We start from the raw sequence: 26,149 nt of genomic DNA, 5'->3' as shown, positions 1-26,149 counted from the left end.
GTTATTGAAAGAAAGAAACCGCATGTAAATGGCTTGATAAATAATGCTCTGAAGGAACACAGGTCACAAGTCGCATGGTGGCACTCTGCCCATATAAACTTTTTTGTCAGTAGGCAGACTGACAGGCTGTGGAACACCCACCCCAGGCCCGAGTTCCCCTTCCCAGACTGGGCCCTGTCCCTTCAAGTCCCATGAAAGATACTTTGCTCCACCCCTTCCCCTTTTTGTAGAAGCCTGTATGGACTGCAGGAAGCATCATCACTGGTTTAAAACCTAATCAAAGCAAGTTAGAGCCCACATTCCACCTGCAATTCACTCTTGCACTACGCCGGTATGAACGAACTTGAGCCTTGTCACAGTGAATGGATGGGGGGAAGACAGGGAAGAGAAAGGTAGAAAGAAATAAGAAAATATGGTGCGGGCAGCTACCAGGAAAAAGAGAAGATAAACTCTTGTAAGTGGTATTCCCTAGGTAGGGAAGTTAAGACAATCAGCATCTAATGAACAGGGATGGAAGCAGCAAGTGAGGCTAGAGCATTCCACCCATTGCAAGATTTACCCAAGAGCAGCCCAAAACACTGTATTTCATACCTTTGAAATTCAAACTCACCTACAAGTTATTTCCTCTCCAGAAACAAGGTAAGGATAACCGATTATTTTAGCATCTTATAGTTATCTGCTTGTATCTCACTACTTATTTATACAAAAGCATAATGCTGCTTCTATTCCAGGAGATAGGGAGGAAGAGAAGATAACTACTTTTGTGACAAGACAGCAGTACTGAAGGGGCAGCTTTATGCACTTACTTTTCTAAAGCACCAAGTAGCAGTGCGTACTAGCTTTACCCATCCAGCAGGGCATGCCCTTTAAGCCTCTTTCTTGTATGCCTGTTACAAAATTTAGCCATCATGCAATTGGGAACACAATATCATCCTAGGATTTAAGCAAGTCTTTTAATTGAGCATCTTATAATTGCTAAAAGATAATATGTAATGTTTACTCAGTTGCATAGTGAGAGCCCTGAATTCAACCCTGCCTATCATGGCAGGAATACTCATTCTCAGTCAAGTACCCACATCCCCTTGTCCAGGGGCAGGGGGAGAAGTGCAAGGTATTACGATCCTGAAGACACTTGCCTGAACTCAGTAGATACAAAGGATACGTGTACACATTTACTTTACCAGCCTGGTTTTGCTTTGTGCTGTTACAGTAATAAAATGACATTCCATACTAAAATTCCACTTCAGGATCGGTATCACAATATGATAAACAAAACTTTTCAAAATATTCAAGGGATTTATTGCCATTTGGAACATGTTTATTGTTCAAAAACACTGCACTGAAATAAAATCCATCACATACATTCTTTGTCATCTATATCTTTACATCATTGTAACTTTCAGGCAGGCCATGAAGTCAAAAACTGCTGAAAGGCACCTTGTGTCCTTCAGATCTTCAAACAAGTTAAGTTTTTGCCTATACTTACATCTAGAACAACTCAAACAGTAGGAAAAAAAATAAAATCCATTTTGAACTTCTTAAAGAACAGTATCAGACTGTTGCCTTCCTTCATTCAGTGCTATGCTTTTGCTTTTACAAGTCTTTAAATACTGTGCGACTTAAAAATGTATGTTAATGAAGCCTCTTTACTGAGACAAGGCATGCAGTAGGGAAACAGGGATAGCTGGTCGCTTCCAGGCTGCCTATCTACGCATTTGTTCTTGTAGATTAGCAAGCCACTGCTTAAGTTAAAAAAAGAGACAGAACAGGAATGAATGCACCCAAGTTAAATGGCTTTTAAGAATATGTTAATACATAGAACAGTGATACCACCTACAGTTCTGTTTACTGACCTCTGTTCATATTGATTTGAAAGCAAGTTTTGTGAAACCATCGTGGGCAACTATTGTAGACTGTTATATAAAAAAAGTTGGTTTTCAAATATTGCTTGTTATTCGGATGACTAACTTTATTAAAAGGGTAGTTATTAAGGACCTGTAAGGCAGCAAGACTTTAAATGCAATGGTTTACATTGCTGAATGGTACTTTTTAAAAGGCATAATAAAAAAATTAGTAGAATTCTTGGTGGGGTCATATTCATAACAGGTGTTTCTGTTTTATCCCCGTCATAATTGTCACAGCAACTGTAGATGGCAAGTCTTCCTTGGTTGTAATTCAGGATGAACACATTCCCTGGCTTATTTCAAGTTAGATATTTAGTTCTTTTTCTCCATCCTGCCAAGAGAATAACAGCTTTTAAGAGTGAATATTGAACTGCAATTGCTATGAAAAAATCTGGACTTATAGTAGAACTTTAGGAATGAAGGACATTTGGCCAATTATTTATGCAAAAGCAGGTCCACTTGCAGTTTTGCTCATTTTTTGATTTACGGTTCAGGAGGCTTCATCCTCCCATTGCTCCACATAGCTTTCTTGGAGCAGCAGAGAGAAAAGCCATATCCTGACTCATGAGGATTGCCTGGGGCAGTGTCTGCACTACTTGCTACACAATGAGTGAGACTGCTTGCGGTCTGTTCCCCGGTCACACTCAGTTGGATCTATCCCATATATAGAACAGTCAGCTTAGAGGTTTTGCTTGATTTCTTTCAGACGTACAACCCCTTCACAGTTTCATGGATGTTTCCATCTCAGGAATTAGTTACTGAGACAGACACATGTGGACTAATCAACATAATACATGAAACAAACCCCAGAACAGCCAGCAGCTGCTGAAAGCCACATCTATATCTATGACCATAAAGGTTTTCAGCCTTTTCTGTGTGCACCCCTCAGAAGCCTCAAAGGAAGTGCAAGGCAACAAGTCATAGTTCAGCCTACTGACAAGCTTGTGAAAAGGTTTGCAAAAGGTAATAACGTTGAACAAGTTCAAAAACCATGCAGGGGTTTGCACCACAGTTAAAAGCCACTAAGAGTACTCCAAGAGTCATCAGTTTATGACTTCCCCTTTTTAAAGTGTGACTTGCCTGTATTTGATCAGTCGTCCTCCTTGAATAAGTTGTGCAACTTCATTAGTTAAGTGGCATGCAAAAAGAAGCCAGTTCCGTGGCTGCACTTTGTAGGCAAATCTCATGAAAGTCAAGGAGTAACAACACAGTGCTGCAAAACACAGTAGATATTGTTAGTAGAGTATTTTTTAATATCTGCATTTTGTGGAGGCATAATTTTCATACTAGTAGGATGTAATGACAAGTAGAATGCTTCTCACTGCTTTTGAGTTCTCCAATAGTTCTAGAAACTTGTCGACTTTGAAGATCCGATGCAGGAAAACACACCACAGTGCTCAATTTTGTTACACAAGAAAATCTACAGGGATGCAGCTTCCCACAAAAACTCATTTTCCTCATACACTTTCCTGTGATGCAACTGAACCCTTTTAAGTTTACGACCTAAACTACCATCTCACCCAGAGAGTAAGAGTTAATACCAATGAGACATGGCCTGTCCTTTGCAATTATTCTGACAATTTGTACGACAGTGTATTTTTAAAAATACTAGTTACTTAAATACTTGCTGGGAACATTCTAAAATGGACTTTAAGAGAAGGAGGTTTCCATCCCCAAGAAATCATTAACATTCAGAAGCTTTGTTACCTGCTTTCCAGGAAGATGAGAAACAATTTCAATCTACTCTCCTATCATAACTGCATTTAAATACAGGAAATCACAACCCAAGAAGTCACTAGTTTTGTGAAGTTCTGACAAGCTTAGAGAAAAAAAATTTAAAAAACCCGGGAAGTTAATTGTTCAAGGAAAACAGCCTTTTTTGAAGTGCAGAACCTAGAAGATGGAAAAAAATATTTGTACACACCACCCTATATATACTTGTAAAAATTTAAAAAAAGTGTCTCAACTTTGCTAAGCTGGGTAGCTGCCACCAAAACACTACTTGCAAAACAGTTTCACTATATCCAGATACTATTTGAACTAGTCTTCCATCTTGAGGAAGCTGATTAAGAGACTGAATTACTCTAAGCAGAACCTAGTGAGCATGAGGCTATAAGTTTCCTTAACCCAAAGATATTTTGCTTTGGGGAGAAGAATTACTTGGAATTAAGTTATTAACTTATAAGACATCATGCCAAAATTAAGCTAATAAATTAAAGCTATCAGATTTATGATCCTAGAGAAGTATTTGAACAACAAAATACAGACATCTAGACAAAGACTATACATGTTCAAAGAAGGTGGAAAAAATATTGCTTATGCATTTAAAAAGACGTTCTCACACTATTCCATTAAGTCATGCTACTCTCTGAGTTAACCTCCCTCAACCACTTTTTGCACCCCCCAGACCATTTCACCCATTACCATTTCACTTTGTCAGTGTTGATATTTAAGTCTCCCACTAACCACAAGGTATCATCACTCTTGATACAAAGAATGAAGTTGTGTACAGAGATGCATTCTGAACCAGTGCATGCAGTAGCGTAGATACCAGAAGAATTATACTTTAGGAGTGAGTCTGGTGATCAGAACTGCTAAGACTCAAGACTTGCCTCCCTCACCCAAAATTACTGGCAATCCCTCTTAAAAATTGACGAACTGAAGAGTTGTAGAGCTCTCTAAGTGGCCTCTGAAGTTATACAACAAGATATTTGATATCTTTACCTGCTTTGATCACAAATTTGCAAGCAACTGATAATATATCACTGCTTGAACGACAGAATCTGTGTTCTGTAGTCAGTTTACTGACAAGAGTCTTGGGTCTTACCAAATGTCATTCGGCCACTAATGATTTCTGGAGATTTCTTCATGTCATTGATAGCAGCAACAGGAAGTCCCCAGTTGGCAACTGGCCCCCAAAAGTGCTGTAAAGAAGTAAAAGGAAAATAAAGTTACACAGAAACACAGACCTCCTGCAGTATTCTTATACTTAATAATATAGTTAATTCTTATAGTTCTTCCCTAGCCTCACAAAGCTTCAGAGGACAGCGTTAAGGGTAAAACTCCAAGTTAAGACAGGGACTACTTTTGATGTAAGAGAGAAAAACTAAACCCTTCTTTTAGCAGGATCTAGTCTTCAGGAGGGAAGGAAGGGGGACCCACTCTGAATCTTCTTGCAAACTGGAGAGGAACTATTGTAAGGCCACTGAAATGCAATTGTGTAGTTATACCTCAGCCATCATTAAGCAGTCTGATTGGTACAGTCATATAATCTCAGATTTACAGCTCACTTCTGTGCAGAGATTTAGCATTCATCTGTTTCAAATAAGGCTCCTCAAAATGTAATGAAAACACAAGGACTTGCTGAAGTGAACTGGAACTGTTTTCATGTTATGCTGAGAATGAAGAAATGCTCAGCAAACATCTCACAGGTGCTTACACCATCTCTTTGAAGGAAGAGGACCATGCAACCAAAGCAAATTGTTACCTAGTGCTTCATCTGAAATTGCTGTAACAACTTAGTGACTACCTAAAGCTCAGTGATTAGACAGATACAGAAGTTGAGCAGTTAGCTACAGGTGTGTACACAGATGGAAAAAAACAGAGACAAGAAGTGGAAAGAATCAAGTCAGAAAAACTGACAAGAACTCAATTTGGTAGGTATTGCCTAAAAGATTCCGAACTGAGAAAAAAAATAGCATCAGAAGTCCAGTTTCCACTACTGTTACAAGTAACAAGGTTTCAGTAGAATTCTTTCCACAGAAGATACATGCAATACTTGCACCAGCTTCCCCTGATGGGAAACTAAAGAAGCTCAAAAGTAACTTGGCTAGATACAGCAAAAGAGATGCACCTTGCAAGAGAAAGCTTTGCATATACCAACTATATCCATTCTTTTGACACTTCCCCTAACCATAACATTGCAGGTATTACAATGACTTGGAACGGTCAGAATTAAGTTTCTTGCAATTTTAATTCCAAAATATTCTTGCCAGTCTGGATACTAGCTTGTAACTCTACAGTAAGATTAAAAGCCACACTTGCTTCCTGCAGATTTGGGTTGCAATATAAGAACCTTAACTAAAAAAAAGTATAAAAGTGAGTTTAAGTTGTACACACTGTTTTGATAGTTTAACCATAGCGCAACATGCAAAACAATGTAGTATTTCTGCAAGTGTCTAGAGGATGTGCATTGGCCAAAACTCAGATTTATAGTAAGTTATTTTGAAGAGTGCAATAAATGCATTTGTTCACTATATTCCTACTGATAGGAAAATTGATATCTGTAATGGTTAAAGCCTCCCAAGCACATCAGAGATAACATGGCACAACCGAGAAGAGTTGCGTGGCTACATAATATTTACCCGTACAGCTACGGTTAGACAGTGTAAAGAAATGTACCTGTAATACCACTTGCACACAAGGTATGTTGCAATAGAACAAGAACATTCACAAAAACTGAAGTTGGCAGCACACAGGATATTGTTTTAGAGGCTTTAGTGTAGCTATTGAAGTAGTTCCAAAGGACAGTAAGAGGACCGGAAACAAGCATCTGGTCACATAACCATGATTACGTGCACAGTAAAACGACTTGCGTTAGCATGACCACACTAAAGCAGACTGCAAGAGTTAACTGGTGAGGCAGTACGAGTACGTGGTGAAGTTTTTACAGTCACTTCTGGAGTTTTATTAAACAGTCGTAGTTTCAGAAAAACATGTCTTTAAGGCTCTAAATTCATGGATTTTTTTAAATCTATGAAACAATTACAGTTTTGAAAGGTCAATCAAGTCAACTTGGCCTTTTTACTGAATTCAGCTGCCATCAGAACATAAACAAATAATACACTATAGACTATGGACCCCTTCAAGCTCAGGCTGCACAAGCTGAAGAATCATCAGTTCACATCCCAGCCACGCTGCAGCAGCAGCTTTCCTCTGCTGACCAGGGAGGTCGGTTTGGAACCATCCCACTTGAGATGGTTATCTAGTTTTAAGTGCCTCCAGGCAGGCAGCCCTTTGAAGTTTCCACACACAAGAATTAAACTACACCTATATGGTTTGTCTTTGGTCTATGTAGAAGAGCAAGTCTTCCATAACAGGCATAAAACACCTACTCCCAGTTTCAGGAGTAAACCAAAAAGCTGGAGGAAAGAAAAATCTGTAGAGAGAGTTATATGGTACCATTTATTACCTGAAGTAAAGCTAGTTAAACATAAACCGGGTAGTTCAGTTGTGTACCAGTATTGTTGCTATGAACGAGAATGGCTCCAGATTGATCTGATCTCCTTAGCAAAGGGTATGGGGAAAAAAAATGCAGCCCCTTTAATTTTGTAGTAATTACTCTAGGGGACATTCTGAAGGAGCTAAAGTCTGTTCACCTTAACCTCAGACTTCTGAATAAATATTACTTGTGCATCATTCCTAGATGTTCTCAGTATGCGTTTTGGGTGCAGGCAAGGTCATAACAGTGCTGAGGCAAAAAGAGTGCAAGTTACTGAAATTAGGGGAAAAAGTGAAACCAGGAGTCCCCTCCCTTTTCTTACCGTACTGTTCGAGTGGGTCATCATTGTTTTCCAGTCAAAAAGCCACATGGAAAGAGAGAAGAAGCGTTAGTTTCTTTCATAATTGACATAAGGTGTACCACAAACAGAAAACAGACAGAAGTCAGGAAGTTGCCTTGGCATTAACCTTGCTTAATATAACAGTATTAAAAATCCTGTTTCCCTCTAAAGCTGTCATTGTGACAAGCATTTGCTGCTCATGTACCATTTCGCTAGCAAGATAAAATCCTATTATGGTCGGGAAGACATTAATTCCCTGTAGACTTCAAAGCATCTATGATTCCACTCAAACTAGTTTAAAAGGATGCCAAAAGCCATCAAGGTTTGCCCACGACAAAGCTAAACAGCTACCGTTCCTCTGTGGAGGCTTTGAAGAAGTCACTTGGAATTCTTTGTATACCCATACAAGTAGGTCAAACTAAATGCTGCCAGAGATCTTACTGTCACTAAGCTCAGGCCAACTGTAGCTGTACCAAACATGAGCTATAAAACATTTTCAGTTATCTAATATGCAATTACACTCCAGTCGTGTATGGGGTTCATTATAGTAATTCTATAGGTACCAATTTATTTATATTTTTATATATATAAACTTAGCAATATATGCATGAAACCTAGAGTACAGCATATATTTAAGATTGTTTGCTACTATACCTTTTAAATTGCTTCAGAACTTTTAAACATTCTGTTTCTAACAGAGATACTGTTAGGACTCAGTTCTGAATTATAGTTTATGAGAAGCCAGCTACTAATAGAAGGCCTACTGCTGACTGACTGCTGCTCAGCTACCACTGCCCCAAGCTACAGAAGACTTCTTAACAGTCACTTCTCTCATGCTGATTTCCATCTTCTTAGAGCACGGTATGGTAAGGGAACAGGCAGGTCTACTTAGGAAATCACACTGGATGTGCATCTCAGTGAGCCTTTGTTACAAGCTACAGGCTGGTTCAAGATGCTTTGTTAGCGTGTCCTTGAGTAGTCTAACCAATTGTTTTTTGTTTTCTTACAAACTGAACTGCAGCAGTAATTAATTTAAGTTCACAAGACAAGTGCATGCTTCAGTTTTTTCATAAAAACCTTACCTAAAAAAGTTCAAATGTGTCCCTTGGCACAACATTTTTGTGCCAACAGAAGTCAGCCTTAATTTTTAAAGTGGAAGTTGTTTTCAGGCAAGTGAAAGCCTAAAATAGAATCAGACTGCTGCTATTTTAACAGAGTAGGCAGCTCTGGCTAAGGTCTTGCAAGGTTGTCCTCATATCCATGTGAGACTGGAACAGTTAGAACTGTTTTATAGTTTTACAGGCCTTAATGTAGCTATTTAAATAGTTCTAAAGGACAATAAGAGGACCTTAAATATATAAATAATTATGTACTAAATACATTAAGTTATATATATTTTATATATAAAATTATATACAAACCACATAACAAATAAATAAATAAATCAAATAGAAATAAATAAAAATAAAGCCTCTAAAACAAAACAGAACTCCTAGAAGAGGGCAGATCAAGGTCATATTTCAGAAGACCTCTTTCAGAAGCAGGCATCCAGCTCCAAAGCTCTGCAGCCAATAGAGCTGCAACAAACGCACAATATCTAATAGCAAGGATTCCACAGCAAGTGCATGGGCCTATTCCTGACGTGACACCATTCCAAATTAGGAGTTTCCAAGAACTACATTCAATCTCTTGACAAAGGGAACACTTTGTACTAAAGTTTCCAGAACTGTGGACAACAGTTGTTGTATTTACTCACTCATTAATTTCTAAGTACTTAGACATCACAAGAGGAACCTGGACAGGCTGGAGAGCTGGGCAGACAAGAACCTAATGAGGTTCAACAAAAGCAAGTGCAAGGTCCTGCACCTGGGGAGGAAGAATGCTAAGCACCAGTATAGGTTAGGGGTGAACCTGCTGGAAAGCAGTTCTGAGGAGAAGGATCTGGGGGTCCTGGTAGACAGTAAGTTATCCATGCGCCAACAATGTGCCCTTGTTGCCAAAAAGGCCAATGGAATCCTGGGCTGCATAGAGAAGAGTGCGGCCAGTAGGTTGAAGGAGGTCATTCTCCCCCTCTACTCTGCACTGGTGAGGCCACAACTGGAATAGTGTGTCCAGTTTTGGGCTCCCCAGTTCAAGAGAGACAGGGAACTCCTGGAGAGAGTCCAGCGAAGGGCAACCAAGATGATTGAGGGCCTGGAGCATCTCCCTTATGAGGAAAGGCTGAGAGAGCTGGGACTCTTTGGCCTGGAGAAGAGAAGGCTGAGGGGAGACCTTATTATGGCATACAAGTATCTAAAGGGTGGGTTGAAGGAGGATGGTGCCAGACTCTTTTCATTGGTTCCCAGTGACAGGACGAGGGGTAACAGGCACAAGCTGGAACATAGGAAGTTCCGTTCAAATACACGGAAAAACTTCTTTACAGTGAGGGTGACAGAGCACTGGAACAGGCTGCCCAGGGAGGTTGTGGAGTCCCCTTCTCCGGAGATTTTCAAGACCCGCCTGGATGCAGCCCTGAGGGATGTGCTCTGGGCAATCCTGCTCTAGCAGGGGAGTTGGACTAGATGATCTCTAGAGGTCCCTCCCAACTCTGAGGATTCTGTGATCAGCTGATCAATACCTTATATTTCTGCTACAATCCAGTCCAAGAAAGGCTATATTGGGGGAGATTTATGTTTCCAAAATTTTCACATATATTTTCCTCATACTGGTATTAATAGGCCAGAGACCATTCTGCAAGTGTAGGTGAACTGTCAGTACTTATTTCCCCCACAGTGACATCCCTTGAGTGGAAAGGGTATTACCCTTCTGCAAGGGGTAGATTGTTCAGTTCTCAGAGCATGCAAGACAATAACAGCAGGCACTGTGTCCTTCAATTTCTAGCACAGACCACTAGAGGACTTTTTCTTTTTAAGTTCTTATGTCCTTGTGTTTAAAGAGTTACTAATTAGGAGAACTGAAGATCAGCTAGTTCTAGTTACATTACTGATGCTACCTCTTTCAAAGTTCATGTCAATTAAACAAAAGTCCTAGACAGCTTATGTCAACAGTTCAAGCTTTACAAGGAATGAACTATCTATTTATTTCAAAGCCATCTACGTTAACAGAGTCACCACATTTGCATTACTGCTGAGTCATCAGGAAGAGACATTTCAGAAGTGCCCCAAAAGATGGCACTCTCCATGCTTATTTTTCTATTACCAGAAGATTTTAGGACTCCTTGGGATTCATTATGTGACTAAAATAATTTAGTCTTCTACCACAAGAAGATGCCAGAGCTTGTCTATAGCGGCCTATAGGTTTTCTCTCTCAAGAGAAGAGGAAACCTGTTTTATAGATGGATGTTTTCCAGAAGATATTATTTTAAATCTTTAGGCTAGAAAGGAAGAGGACTCAGTTGCCTGCCATTAGTGGCTTAAATAATACAATTTTAGTGATAGTTGACATTTTTAGGATCTACAGAGAAATTGCAACTGCAAGTTCACAATGTATAGAGCTTTCATATGCTAAGAACCTAGTTTTAAATTAACATTGCTGCTGCATTTTACAAGAAGCATGTAAGTCTAACTACAGCTTACATTCTTACTATGCTTACTTTAAAGCATTAAGACACAGCTAGGGTACATCCATATTTACATAATTTACAGTTATTCAGATCCCTATTAATCACCACTTGAAAGAAGCCAGATGTGAAACTGGCAGAACATTTAATAACTAATGACAGTTTAAAAAGTAATTTATCTTGTTTCTTTGTGCAAGATCCAAAAGCTAATCCACGAATGACATAATGCAACTCTAATGCCAGATATATCCACCTGAGAACAGCAGCATGTATTCATTATACTTGCTTTCATGTTTTCAAGTTATGAAGCTGAAACTGAAGCTACTTATTCCAATAGATGTCTGCATGTTTTGATTGCCCCAAGCCATAATAATGGGACACTCAATTCCACTGCTTTGGGTAACTTTAGTTATTCTATTTAGGAGCAACCAATTTAAAACACAGCACTTGTGTTGCAAACAATATCTCAACTCATCGTTTCCCACAAACAGGTTTCACATTTATAAAGCCTTGCTTCACTGCAGTAATTAGATGCTGATTTCTAGAACAGATACCGGTCTCAGAGCTTTGAGGAAACTCTTGCTCTGAGCAAGGCGGCAAGAAGGGAATCTTCTTCAGCACAGAGTCCTGCAGTCTGGGGGCTCAAGAGCCTTCAGGAAGGAATGTAAAGAGATACAGCTCTAAAGTATACACATTCCACTTCTCCTATGGAGAAGACAGACTACAGTCTTTTGTTGACTGTTAATCTAAATTTTAAACTCAACATAAAGCCAACAACTTACACACTCACCCCTAGTAAGCAAGAAACAGAGCTGAAAGGCCATACCTGATGGAGGAACTGACTTCAGCCCTTCATGCCACACCCCCTAACAGAAATATAAATAAGCAGGTAGCCTTGTACATAAGAAGGCAGAACTCACCCCACAAAGGGAGAATCCTGTGGAATGCTCTTTTTAGATAGCTTATTTCAAGATTATAATTAGGATGAAATACAGCTAATAAGGCTTATTTCAGCTACCTTTTCAGTTTTTGGTAAGGAAAGAGATACTTCCAGCAAGTAACTGTGGTGGTGCTAAGAAGCAGCTGTTGATCTCTTCCGGATTTTTGTTTGTTTTTCTAATTAAGAAGCATACTGCTGTTTTACTGACAATTTTCATGCTTCACACAAATTCTGGTACAATTAACTAAACGTTAACATTGAAACGCATCTATTAAGCTTACACAGTACCTTCAAGACTTTCAAAAGGAATCCATGTAGAAGCCTGATCTGGCCTTTCTTTGTTTTGCTTCAAGGATATTTGCTTCCTTCTTATATTTTACTCATCACTTTGCCCCATCATTTCTTCGGAACTTGATTTTGCAAGCCAAACGAATCCTTCTGCTTACTGAAGCTTTATATTACAATCCCTCTTCCATGCAGGCTTACACCACCTCCTGCTACTTTAACCAAGACTAAGTTTCTCAGATAAACTGATGTCCTCCTACATGCTTGCTCAACATCAATCATCAGTTGCAATAGATGTAGGTAGAACAGCAAGCAACAGCTATAGTGAAAAGTTGTCCAACCACCTTTATTAGAAGAGCCCATTTTTATTTGTTAGTTTTGTCAGACTGCTTGTCAGCCAAGAAAACTTCAGCCTGCCTACCTGTGACTATACAGCAGTTCAACCAGATTTAAGCAAGTATGCCGTAATCATATCTTTAAGACATTCTTGTGACTTCAGTTCAAGGTGCCATACCCCTTACCACAGCCGCACAAACTGAAACCTGCCAAAAGCATTGAGCTGCCTGGGAGGTGACTAAAGCCACATCCCCATGAAAGCAGGGCTTTGACAAGCCTCCAGAAAAAAAAAAAGTACCTATTTAAGATCTCCGAGGATGTGTAAATAAGCAGCCTTAAGTCCGCATCTGTTACCAAGCCCGATTCCACCCACAACCGAGCAAAGCTTTTTCTGCCCTTGCTGCGGGCACAGGTCGGTGTCCCCCCCGTCCCCTCAGCCGGCACCTGCCAGCCCAGGGGCTGCTCGCCGCCAGGCAAGAAGCCGCCGGGTTTCGCGGCCGGGAGAAGAAAGGTCACCCACACACGCACACGCGGATAGAGAAGCGCAGCTGCCGCCGCAGTTCCAAACCCCATCGCTTCGCTTCAAGGTCACGCCGGGTTTCCCCCGGCCTGGGGTGGGGCGGGGCGGCCGGGAGAAGGACAGACAGCCCCGACTGCCTCTGCAGGACAAGGTGACGACAGGGGGACACCGCTGCAGTGACGGCACGACGGGCTCCGCCGCTCCCCCCACCCCCCTCGCCGCGACCACCCTCCCCACTTGGCACCTCCGGGCCGGCTTCGCCTTCGCCCGTTCCCTCCCGGCTCCCTCCCCCCCCCGGCCCAGCCGCCGGCGAGGCCGAGCCCGACAGAGGTCAAGCGACGCCGCCCGGCCGCCTCGAGGCTGCGGGGTCGGTGATGGCACGCCGGTCGCTGCCGCCCACCGGAGGCAGAAGCGGCGGCGGTTGAGGGGGCGGCGACCCCCCACCCCGCGCTCACCTCATCAGGTAGTCCCTGAACTCCTTGCTGCGCACATAGTCCGCGGCCTTGCGGGCCAGCGCCCCCGCCATGGCGGCCCTCGGCGGCAGCCAGCGCCCGGCCCGCCCGCCTCGCACGCTGCCGCCACCGGCGCCGGTGACAACTCCCCCACGCCGCCGCCCGGCGCCCGCTTTACGGCAGCGCCCGCGCCACCGCCCCCTCCGTCACCACGGCGCTCGCGGAGCCCATTGGCTGCCGCGGCCCCGCCTCCCTCCGCCCGGGCCCAGACACCGGGGCTGTTGTCACGGGGAGGGGGAAAGGCAGCGTGCCGTAAAGCAAGGCGGTGGGAGAACAGGAGGGGGAAATTGTCGCAAAACGCGAGGAGGAGGGTCGCCATCGGCGGAGCTGCCGGCATTCCCTCGCAGCCCGCAGGGGACAGCCGCGCGGCGGCTCTCCGAGGTGCTATTGGCTGCAGGGCGGCAGCTGGTGGCTTCCCATTGGCCGCCGAGGGGCGCGTCCCGCCTCGCGCTGTGTCTGGCTCCGCCCCCCTCGAGTGGCGCGTGTCGGGGGCGGCGGTGGGGCTGGGCGGGTAACGGCCGCAGGCGGGTGAGAGGCGTCTGAGGGGTGTGCGAGAGGGGTGTAGGGGTGTGCGGCCGTAGCCCCCCGAGACGTGGTGCCCGTGTGCATCCCTTCAGGCGGACGCTGTCCCCGCCCTGGGTCGGGCTGGAGCCCGCTGAGGGCCGGTGCGAGGGGCGCCGACCCCGGCCGTTGCATCCCTGAGGGCAGGGCGAGAGAGGGTCCGGCGGGAGGGGGAAGCGGCCGTGGTGGCTGTTGTCAGTCCGGCGGCGGGGTGGCCCTGGCTGCCTCGCTGTTTGCCTTCACCCGGACCCGCGGGAGGCGAATGGGCGAGTCTCTGCTTCCTCGCCAACAAGCCACGTTTTCCCCGTCACCACGGCGGTTGAGATGACTGAAAACACAAAACTGATGTATCATAGTGGCACATAAAGCAGGATAGAAGTAAGAGGGCCCATAATTTCTTCAGTGATTTTTAAAAATTGGGCGTTTTAAGAGCCCAACTTATGGGCTTTGAATTTTTGGAGCTGGGAGTACCGGGTTGTGACAGGAATACACAGTTCAGCCTTTCCCTCTGTACCTGGTCTGGTCTAAGATCCTGTTCCTGACCAGCACTTTCTATTTCATACCAGAGCAGAGGTTACTTACTTAAAAGCAAAGATAAACTCTAACCCTGCTAATACCATCTCCATAAAATTCAGGCATACAAACAAATACCTATATGTGAATTACTTCTTTTATCTTTGCTCAGTGCACTAGAGATAGTGAAAATGGATGTTTATCTCTGCTTTCCAAAGACTTGCAGCCTCAGTTTTTACAGCCTAGAACTGGGCTGAGAGTGCAGCTTGGGGCATACCTATGCTCTGCAAGAAGCCCTGGAGGTCACAGCTGCTTTGTTTCCTTCTGCTTTCCGCCTCTTCCCTGCAGGATCTCAGGGGGAAAAAAAAAGAAGAAAAAAAAGAAGAAAAAGACTAAGACCCCTGCACCCTGTCTTCCTGATTGCTTGCTTGAAGAGCAGCGGGTTTGAGGAAGAGCAGCGGGTTTGAGGAAAAGCACCATGTATACACATGCTCTCCTTTTTCTATATCTGCAGCATAAGAGTTGACACCCCACAATGGCTCCTGGCTTTGCTGTGTGGGAGAAAGAGTTTTAATCCTCATGGTATACTGCGTTCAAAAAGCCAAAATGTAGCCCAACATACTTCTGTGGACGATTTAGACTCCTCGTTTAAAAGCAGCAACGTGAATCTGAACAAGGTCTCAAAGAATCCTTTATTCCAGTTGTTTCAACTTGCATTGATGGAAGAAAGGTCTATGGAAATCAGTGCTCTATGTTCAAACAAAATCTCATGTAGTGGGATTCCACATATCCTGTATGACCAGGCTCAGTCATTAACATTACAGCATCATTATAGCAGCGTCATTTTTTTTCTTAATGGAGAAAGCAAGTAATCTTCTGTCTGCATTCGAAGGCGTTCTTTAGCCTTTCTTCCTGGAGTAAACAAGTTCTTTCAGCCTTTTCTCACAGGCTGTGCCTTTTAAATCTTTTAATCTTTTGCTTACTCCATTTTTGCTTACAGCTTTCTTAAGCTATAGCCCCAACAAGGGTCATCATGTCTCAGTCAAAGCCTTACCAGCAGTGCAGTGCCCTTCTCTAGTTTTGAGAGTATCCAACTTTGTTTTCAAAGTAGTTAATCAAAAAATCATTAACTAGAAATGTGCCAGAAGAAACCAGTCCCACATGACAGGTTCTACCAGTTACACAACAAAAGCAGCTAGCAAGGGTTTGAAGTTTGCTTTTGCTGCAGTTCTGTATGTATTTATGGTGGTTTTATTTGCATATTATTTTTTTGGCTTCTTACAAGGATATCAAAAGCCATACAAAAGACCCCCTTAATTTGTCACATTCACAGCTTCCCTTTTACCCCCTTAGCCTGTTCAATAGAGAATTTAGATTGGGTGTGACATGAGTTGCTCTTGACAAATCCAGGTTAGGTGTGCTTTTAAGCATGTTGTTTCCTTAGTGAACGTTAACTGATTATTTAATAACTTATACTAGCAATGTTTTTGGATAGGCCATTGGACTTATAATTTGCTGGGTTGTTAACCCCTTCCCTTCAGACATGTGCTCTTCTCCAGTGCTGGACTGCCCTGTCCTCTCCATGAGCTGCAGGATAATCAATAATCACTGATGATCTCAAATTGCTTCTGCTAGGACCTCTGAGCAAGTTTTATGTCCTGCCACACATTTTTTCTAAAATATATTTCACCTGTTCTTTTCCTGGTTTGAACTATGTTTCTATCCATTTTTCACACTGAATTTAGAGCCATTTTGAGGTTTTATTACCATACTTCTGCATTTACCTGTTAAGGGCTCTTTCTGCACTATTTAATGACTGCAATTTCCTTTGCCTTATTTTAATTTCTAATGCTTTTATCAAACTTTTCTAGTTATCTTTTATGACCCGTGATAGTTGAAACTGATTCCATGCCTTAACCTTTCTGATTCTGTTATCTGCACGCGGAGAACGTTTCTTTATTTTCATCTATTCATATGTCCTTTTGTCTATTTAACATATGTTCTCTTTTGATTTTTACGTCATTAGGACATAAACCAAGCCACATGTGTCTGAGGATGGCTCCTGTGTTTCTTCTAATCAGAACAGGTAATTGTAGCTGGTTTAGTTTTCAGACAGACAGATCCCCTGCGATCATTTATCCCTGAAATTATCTTCACAAAAACCCTAACTGCCATTTCCTGGAATGTCTTCCTGGCATTCCCATTGCTTTCATTTGTTCCTTGTTAGCCTTGTACTTCTGACCTCTTTAGAGGAGATGCCTCTGACGTTTATTAGGCTGACCAGTTATTCTCCTTGTTTTCCCTCAGCCTTTGGCCAGGTCACTACTTTTTTAACTCACTTACTGACTTTTGTTACTGACTGTCTTTAAACTCTTCCTCACTAGATCAACAAAGTGGTGCGCTTGGATTCCCTTCCTTGTTTTTAGCAGATAGACTCGGGGGTTGTCCAGCAGTTACTCTACATGGGACATTCTCTAATAAGAGGGGCTTTCTGTGGATACCAGGTCTGCAGCTCATCGTCCCTTGCTGCAAGCCCACATCTGCGCTCTCCTGAACTGCTGCCTGCAGCTGTGGGGATGGAGGAGAGCATCCCTGGCTCCTTTTTCATTGGTTCCACAAATCTTCCATGCTAGCACACCTAGCGCTGGTGGTTTTGCCCACAAGAACACATACATAAGGTAGCCAGGGATGGGTGAGCCTTAGTAATTTTTTGCAGTATCTTGAGTGTTGTCTCAGTGAGGAGGTGGGCTGTTGTATGATGGGTCTGTTTAGAAAATGAATAACGTACCTCCCCCAGAAGAGAGTCTCTATATCTCACATTCCCCATTTCTGTGTGCAGGGGTGTGTCATGGTTTCAGTTGGAATAGAGTTAACTTTCTTACTAGCAGCTGGTATAGCACTACCTTTTGGATTTTAGATGAGAGTGATGTTGATAGCACACTGATGGTTTTGGTTGTTGCTAAGCAGTCAAGGCCTTTTCTGCTTGTCACACCACCCCACCAGTGAGTGGGCTGGGGGTGCACAAGAAGTTGGGAGGAGACACAGCAGGGACAGTTGCCCCCAACTGACCAAAGGGATATTCCGTACCATGTGACATCATGCTCAGCATATAAAGCTGTAGGAAGAAGAAGGAAGGAGGCGATGTTTGGAGTGATGGCGTTTGTCTTCCCAAGTAACTGTTACATACGATGGAGCGCTGCTTTCCTGGAGATGGCTGAACACCTGCCTGCCAATGGGAAGTAATGAGTAAATTCCTTATTTTGCTTTGCTTGCGTGCATGGCTTTTGCTTTACTTGTTAAACTGTCTTTATCTCAACCCATGAGTTTTCTCACTTTTACCCTTTGGATTCTCTTCCCCATTCCACTGTGGGGGGAAGTGAACGAGTGGCTGTATGGTGCTTGGTTGCCAGCTGGAGTTAAACCATGACAGGGTGGCAGGGGTCAGCCTCCCAGCTGCAGGGGATGTATTGCCCTTCCAGTTTTCCTCATCCCAGAACTGTGGCTCAAGAACCAGCACTTCTTGACCTCCACAGATGCAGATACAACTGCTGAGTAAAGCGGCCTGCGATTTTTCTCCTTTTAGGGCATCTCTTTCTTCCTCTTGACATGCCTTTGCAGGCACATGCATGGTGGCATGTCCCTGTCAGGGAGAGAGGAATGTGCTAGCTGTCTGACAATAAAAGCAGTGAAGAAAAATGTGTTACGGACATTGCAGAACAATCTACTAGTGCTGTGCAGTAGTTGTGCTTCTGGCATAATACATTAAGTCAGTCCTAAAGGATGTATCTGATATAACTGCTAACAAACATCTGCAGGGGAAAATGGTGGTGCCTTTTCCCAGCTGTGAAAGGAATTGCAGGAAAACATTATTTGGAGTGTTACATGACAGACAAGGGAACAACAATTAGACAAGCTGTTCAAGAAACTGTGACTTCAGGACTGAAGTAGTTATTATTTCCCTGCTGTGGTAGCTCTGAAGTTGCACAAAAATACGAAGAAAAGATGTATTGCTCGGGCAGTTTTCTTAGACCGTGTAATGAACCTGTTCATTAAAGTGGACACAAATCACCTGGCAGGTAGATGAGAAGATTGAGTAGAGCCATTGACTGTGACATTTAATCAGCCTGCAATATCAAATGGAGCCAAGCAGGAGCACAGCTGGATGTGACACTTGCATTTATCTTTGCATCTTTGATTACAGATACATTATCCCTATGTGCTGGCATGATGCTTGAGGAGTTTTATTCTGTGTGGAGCATACAGCAGTAACTAAGTAGACTGAACACTTGAGAATGCTAACTCAGGAGGCTGCCTTATATAAATAATGAATAATCTGTAAAATGCATGGTCAGCCCTGACACGTTTGCAGAGACATCCTAGTAGAAATATGGATTTAGTATTAGTCTAAAGAAAATTGAAATAAATGCATAACAACTAAATCACTCTAGAAGGAGCTATACCTCATTTTAGAAAATATTTTCCAAAATGCAGAAATACTTTTCTCAGTGCTGAAAAATACAGCAGCTAGCAGGTAACAGTTCTCACACTGACCAGCCGGCACACTATCACACAATATCAGCATATATAATTTGCAAGATTAATAAGTTTCTGTAAAACCTGATCAATTTGGATAAATTATTACATTATGGAGCTAGAGGCATTTCATCATCTGCAGTTCTCAGTAGGATCTGGAGTAGGATCAAGCATCAAAATTAAAACATTTATTTCCAGTTGAGGACCTGCAAATAAGACAGTGGTGTAATACTTATAAAACCACAAGAAAAAGACAGACCTTCCTCTATTAATGGCCAAAGGAAATTATGATAGAGGAATTACAATGAGCAAAGTCGAGAAGTAAAAAGTAAAATAGATATAAAATGGATCTGGAAAAAAAAAATCGGACTGCTGAGACATAAATATTGGCAAATTAGCAGCTACTGGGATTAACAATCATTTTTGGCAACCCAAGCAACATCGGTGCAGCGGGAACTGAAGCAAGGGGTGCTAGCTATAACAAAGAAAAAAGGAAGTATTTTGTCAGTGTAGGAGACGAGCGTTCCAGAAAATTATTGCAATTATCACTGCTTTTCACTGCCTTATATGCAAAGAGACCTGTCTGTCATGATTGGATTATGGTTGGGCGGGTCTGAACACTTGAAGCTTTTATTAGCATAGTTATTCCTGTTATTCTAAACTATATATGTAGGAATCATACAAGCTCTGGCTCCAACATGTTTTATATCATATGCGCATAGAAAACAGCTAGTCCTGTGCTGTGAAAAACATATAATGTCCGGAGTTGTTATAGACAAGGGGAAACAGAGTACAACACTGGCGGAGTGGCAGCTGGGTTTGCAGCGAGGCCGTGCAGGTGCTTTTTCTCCATGCCCGGGAAGCGGCATGGATGAGCTGCAGGCCACTGCTCAAAGGTGGGAGCAGCACCCCATGCTGGGCTGCCTGCCAGCTTCAAGCCCTGACAAGGTGTGTGAGAAAACCAAAATCAACCCAAAACAAACAAAAAACCCACCCCAAAACAGTATTTTCCCCTACTTAAGCTTACAGTACAGCTATTCTTAAGGGGACATTTACTCCTGGGAATTTTTTTCCTAAAAGCCAAATGGCTGCAGATGAAGGATGCAACCTGCACAAGTAGCACTTCGTGTGTGTGGTGCAGCCGAGCCTTGGGGCAGCCGCAGGATGTATCTTTTCTGTGTTGAGGCTTCTCCGAGTCCTCAATTAGTCACAAATGATAAAACAGACACCCAAAATTGCAGCTGAAATTACTTAAGCCAACTTCATGCTGAAATACGTGTAGTGGTGATGGCTGTATCCATTTGTGTTTTTACCATCATGAAGACTGAATTGATTTTAAGTATTTTAAGATCTTTTTCTCTACAGTTTACTTATTTAATAATGCTTCAAATGAGATAATTTTAGATTCTATTTTTAAATATAAAACTATATTTCTAGGACTGTTTGGAATAAATCAGTTTTTACAACATGGAGAAAAAAATCCAATTAATGAATTTATGCACAGGTTATATGTACCTCCATTTGCTAATGTAGGTACAGGTGCTGGGCTACAAGAGTATTGTGATTACTATTTGAAAATGGACCTTTATATACAGTATATTTTTTTAAACTTAGGAAATTCTCTTTTCTTAAGTAAAGAAATTGTGATAATAAATGGTCATTTTTTAAAAATCATTCCCCTACATCCATGTGAGAAGCAGCACCAAACTGGTGTTTCTACTGTCGTACCACTGCATTGCTGGTATCCTTGAAGCAATTGTTGATGATTATCTTGTGTTTGGGAAAGAAGGGATGAGGGCTGCTTGTTCAGTCAGGTGCACTCTGTACTTTATATTGCTAAATCGGGTCAACTGGGGTAAGAGAACTCTTCTTGTAACACCACCTTGCAAAATTCTCCTCCTTCACTCAGTTAGGGAAATCTTCTTTTACAGTGAAATGACATAAAATCACTTCATCACTGTAATTATCACGTCCAGAGGAGCAGAGCAGGAGGACTGGTAGTGCTCAGTTGGCAGGCTGCACCTCCTAGCAGGCGTCGAACTGGGAGTCAAAGCCGAGTTGGTTTCCTCATTATGGAAAACCTGCTTTGGTGATGAATGCAACAGGATTAAAAAAAAAGCAGAAATAGTTTTCTATTCTAGTTAAAAAAAAAATAATTCCTTTTTCTGAGGAAGGAGTATTGATGTGGCATGAACATCTCAAGTAAGGTTGCCAGGAGGTTTCCTTCCTCCATTACTGCCTTGCAAAGTGTCTGCTGAAAACACTTGTATTTCATGAGGAGAGCTAGTCACGAGTTTTCTCCCAAGCTTTCTGTGCCCTTCTTAAAGTGTTTTATCCAATTAAAATGTCCCAGAGGTTGTAAGGAGGAACCTAAAATCACACAGATGGCAGATGGTGGCAGAAAGTGAAGGGGTCAAAGTTGAGACACACTGTTAATTAATGACAGTCATTTAGGCTATGTAATCCTTTCCTCAGGACTCATGGGTCTTTACTGAGCTGAATAAATATAAATTTAGTAGAACATGATAAAAATATAGGCTCCCAGTATGTTACACTACTAATAAATTCACTTACCATATTTAAATATGCTGTTTTCCGGTGCCTTGGTTTTCCTCTGCCTAAATAATCCACGTGAGGCTGGAGGATGGCCAGGAGTGGGGGATCATTCCTGTTAGAAGAGTACAATTCTGTGCTTCTCTCCTCTTCCAGCCCTTCCCCCGCTGAAGAACAAGTACCCCAACTACTGCCATTGGAAAACCTTGAACATAAATATTCGTAGGCTTGATTTAGGAAAAAAAGCAGGATGCCGCTAACTGACTAGAGGAAGCCAAAGGTTGTGTTTTATTGAATTGGTGATGCATATCCAGATAGAGACCCTGAAATCACCTTTGGCCTATTTCTTTAACAGGCTAAAAAAAGGGGGGGAAATTTCAGTAGACTACAGTGGATAAACAAACCGTGGGCATACAAGATGAGTAACTTGAAGATAAACATGCCAAAGTCCTTTCCAAAGCTACTGGGATCAAAGTGAAATAAACAATAGGTCCTGGTGGACTTCTGCAAGGCCATTCAGGACTCATCAGGGAATCAGATTTATACGAGGTCTAACACAAAAAAAGTACTGATTCAAGTGTGTATACTTTTAAAAAAATAGACACATACACCAAGGTGCACGTGCAAAAGTGAGATGAGTCCTTTTCTTATCAGAAAGATATTAAGTCTTGTGCCCCACAGACATGAGGCCATCTTTTGTATGGGTATTGATCTTTCCAGTAAACATTAATATTAGGTGGTGATGCTACAGCTTCAGTTCACAAGGACTATAAAGAGATATTTTGTTTTTTACACTGAGCGCATTATAAATTAAATACGAGAGCCTACATGCAAAAGCCATGCAATACCTAGATACTGATCCTTGGCACCTGGAACAGATTACCATCTGCCCTGCACGCCTGGCTTCACAGTGTGGGCAAGGAAGGGAGGGTTGGCCCTGCTAGAGCAGGAGCCAAACCCTTCATGCTGAGCAGGCAGCTCAACAAAAGCTAACCAAGAGGAAATCTGGAGCAGAGGAATGCCCTTATCATGACACCACCCTGTGACTTCAGTGCTTCTTTCTGCTCAGTGTCCCTCCTGAAGGCTGCACAGTGGCAGGTTTTTACAACCTGCTGACAGCAGATCCTTCTCCTCTGTGGTGCAGGGAACACCAGCTCCTTCTTCAGGCTGGTGATGGTCAAAACCACACATTCCACCTCACAGGAGCCTGACACAAGCTTCCAACTGTGTAGGCTATTTAAGGCTCTTTGGGCTACAAAGAGAGACTCTCACCCCACAGTGGGACACCCCGATGGGGGTGGCTCTGCAGCACATCCATGCTGAGAGGCTGCTCTGCACAAATCTGCCATGTCACACTGCAGGGAGACTGCTCCAGCAGTGTTTGTCACAGAGGTGGAATAACTCTTGCTAGATGTCATCTTTAGTATTTAGGACCGGTTACGATTCTTTAGGATTTACCAAAAATAATTCTTAAGGAAATTGCTGACATTTACAATCTTGAAGCTTTGTGCGTAGATGGGATGGAGTGATGTTTTCCCTGCAGAAGCTCCATCTTTCACTGTCACTATGCATTAATATGAGCAGCTGCATTTGTTATTGATTATTCCTTTCTTCCCTCTCTTTTTTTTTAAAAATACCCAGGATACTGTGATTAGTATCTTGCAGCTTCTCTATCTTTTTGCTTTGGGGGATATCGTATGGATGTGCAAAATCTGCATGAAGTCAGTTATTTCGCAAGTTATCACTCGTCTCCAGGCCTTGGAAATTTAGAATTCAAGGTTTTGTGGTCTAATTTTCACTCACTTTTAAACACCTTAATTCTAATTGGAGACCTTATTCAAGATTAAAGCCGCTTTTACCTCTTTGTACTAGAAGGTTTCACTCATGTTTGACATCTAGTTGTTTAAGGCCCTCCTGTGGTTCACAGGATTAGTGCACTACTAGTGCTATTGTAACTTATTTTGGTTTTTAGGCAGTGAGTTTTTTACTTTTTTGGAGGAATACCATTTACCCAGTCTTGCTACAGGTTTTAACCATATTGCACTAATGGTGTGAAACAGTGTGTTCTAAATTAACATTATAGATAGTCATAAATATCACAGAATTTCAGAGGGATATTCTATATTGTCAAAGACAGCAAAGATTCTCCACATGTACCACAGTAGAGATATAGATTTAAACAAAGTTGATTATTACAGTTGTTTGTGGCCTAAGAATGTTTGAATTAGTCTTTGGAGTTCATCCATCAATCCTGTTCACTTGGTTCTGACTACTTGTGGTAGCGTGATATGAATGCATATCATATTTGAGGCCAAAAGAGACCATCACAGCATTTAAATTGATTTCCAGATTACTACAGACCGCTGACGTCATCCACTTGCTTCTGTACTAACCTTTTGCCTGCTAAGGCATGCCTACTGAAAGCCACTGAGAGGAACGGCAAACGCCTTTTCTCCTTCGATGTTTTTGTTCCAATGAATAGCCAGCCTCCCTTTTAAAACTACAGTTACCTTATTTCCATTCTGCAGCACTGTGGATTTTGCACCCAGACATGTGCCTGGTTTTGTGCTCTGGTCTGGCACTCTGTGCTTCCAGAATGTGGAATTTTTATCCCTGTGAAGATTCTTGTAGGCAATAATCAAATTGTTTCTCAGCCATCTCCAGGCTGAGCTGAACAGGAGGTCTTTAATCACCTCCATGGCAGGCATTTTGTGTTTTTTCCTGCATCTGAACTCTGAACCCTTTAAATATAGACAGTGATGTTAGTTAGTGCATTTTAAAAATGGCACTTGAGGCCTGAATGATGGGTTTTGCATGGCATTTTCTTACCTTTAACATATAATGCCTGGTCTCTTCTTCCAGTTTCCTTTAGAAGCCAGGGATGAATCTTCTAGTTACATTAGTGAGGTTTTTATCGTAATTCTTATAGATCAATTTTTAAGAGCATCCAGTGCCTATTAATGATATTGACTGAAAGGTTTGAGGTGACTGAAGCCCTGGCATTTAAGCATACAATATGGCCAATGGCAATGGATCTTCCCCAGTTAGGCATCCTGCTTGAAATGAAGCATAATCTGGAAGAAAGTTTCTGTGACTGAGGGAGCCACACAGCCTGTTTCAGACTGAGTTTTTAGCTGACTGCCTCACGGTGGAGGTATTCTTAACTTGAATTGCTATAAACGGCATAAAACCACACCGATTTTAAAGGTCATGTTAGTGTAAGACCAACGATTTCTGCATGGGTTGGTGGAGGTACTAATATACAATTCACCCTGGTTCAAATGCCAGCACTGTATTTTTCCTCTTAGACTATCTGATGGCAGAAGCACTTGAAGACTTCCTGGAACTGGGGATTGTGCAAGTTGTGTGAATGTGTATGTTAGATATCTGACATGAGCTTCACAGAAGGTTACTGTAATTCCTGGGCTTGAGAGAGTAATACCAAATTTGCACTCGAATTGCAGAATAAATACTCCTCACCTTTGCTCAGCTGAACGTGCACTTTTTTTGGCTGGGCCAAAAGCATGCATACATCTCAGCTGTGTATTCCACTTTATTCCTGCCCATCTAAGCACACATCAAGGATCATGTTATTCATTCCTGGACAGAGTTTTTACCTGCGTGTATTAGTCCACAGACCCAATACAAAGACCACAGCCCTTTAGTTGATGTGCAGCTCCACTCAGAGTGTAACAGATGGCAGCAGACTGATGGTTGAAGTGAGACCAGAAGTCCAAATAGCAAAAGATCAGCACTGTCAAGAGTGTTTAAAAGCTGATGGGTCATTCATATAAATTCTCTGAAGTGAAATGCAGGTTGTTTCTGTTCTCTGTGTTTAAGGCTCCGTTGTAACAGCTAATGTTCCTAAAGGCTAAATTGCTTTAGTACCAACAGGTGAAATAAATTTACGCCTCTAAGAAGAGTCTCATATGCTTAAATTCAATAACGTTATTTTCTCAGTACGCTGGTTCTGACTTCACAGGGACATGTTTACTGACATTAGGGGATCATCTCACCGCTGTTGAGGTCACTGTGGATAGTAGCAGTTAGTGGAGATTCATATCTGAAATCCACCCACTTGTCTAAGTCAAATGCTAAGGTAAAACAGACCTTTGTGTTTCACACTGACTATCCTGTCGGAGAAGCAGCTAGCCTGAATGGATAAGTAAAGCAAGTAACTGATTATAACAGAGTTTGCAATAGAGAGAAGAGCCCAGACAATAATATGACAATTGGAAAGTCTGGGTAAATGCACTGGAAATCACTGACTTCGCTTTCATGTCTTAGCAAGGAGACTAGCATTAAAATGGAAGCCTGCTTTCTACAGTAGGGAATGCGTGAGGCTTTGTGACCGTGGCTATTTCTAGCAATG

The 26,149-nt window shown here is 42.3% G+C and overlaps 1 protein-coding gene across 2 annotated transcripts; it reads right to left on the bottom strand.

The window, feature by feature from the left end:
* Window positions 1–1,287: 1,287 nt before the first annotated feature.
* On the bottom strand, window positions 1,288–13,768 carry MPC1 (mitochondrial pyruvate carrier 1). 2 transcript variants are annotated; one of them, XM_063329171.1, is made up of 5 exons: window positions 13,561–13,768; window positions 7,448–7,451; window positions 4,732–4,828; window positions 2,985–3,117; window positions 1,288–2,235 (listed from the first exon to the last, which is right to left on the bottom strand). In XM_063329171.1, the coding sequence occupies exons 1-5, from the start codon at window positions 13,629–13,631 to the stop codon at window positions 2,217–2,219; spliced, it is 324 nt and encodes a 107-aa protein (XP_063185241.1). In that variant the 5' UTR covers window positions 13,632–13,768; the 3' UTR covers window positions 1,288–2,216. The 2 variants fall into 2 exon arrangements, with proteins under 2 accessions (XP_063185241.1, XP_063185240.1); XM_063329170.1 differs by lacking the exon at window positions 7,448–7,451 and having other exon boundaries at window positions 13,561–13,761.
* Between the last annotated feature and the right edge of the window lie 12,381 nt (window positions 13,769–26,149).

The sequence above is a fragment of the Chroicocephalus ridibundus genome, chromosome 3 (genome assembly GCF_963924245.1).
Source record: "Chroicocephalus ridibundus chromosome 3, bChrRid1.1, whole genome shotgun sequence".
NCBI lineage: Eukaryota > Metazoa > Chordata > Aves > Charadriiformes > Laridae > Chroicocephalus > Chroicocephalus ridibundus.
The sequence above is the reverse complement of the archived record's forward strand: the minus strand, read 5'-3'. Positions and strand labels throughout refer to the sequence as shown.

What these genes read in the sequence shown, in the direction of transcription:
- MPC1 (XM_063329171.1), bottom strand. Translation starts at nt 13,631, where the DNA reads ATGGCGGGGGCGCTGGCCCGCAAGGCCGCGGACTATGTGCGCAGCAAG. An exon ending in TAGTGGCCGAATGACATTTG is followed by an intron (nt 3,118 to 4,731) that starts GTAAGACCCAAG and finishes TGTGTTTTGCAG; the next exon opens with CACTGTGTTGTTACTCCTTG.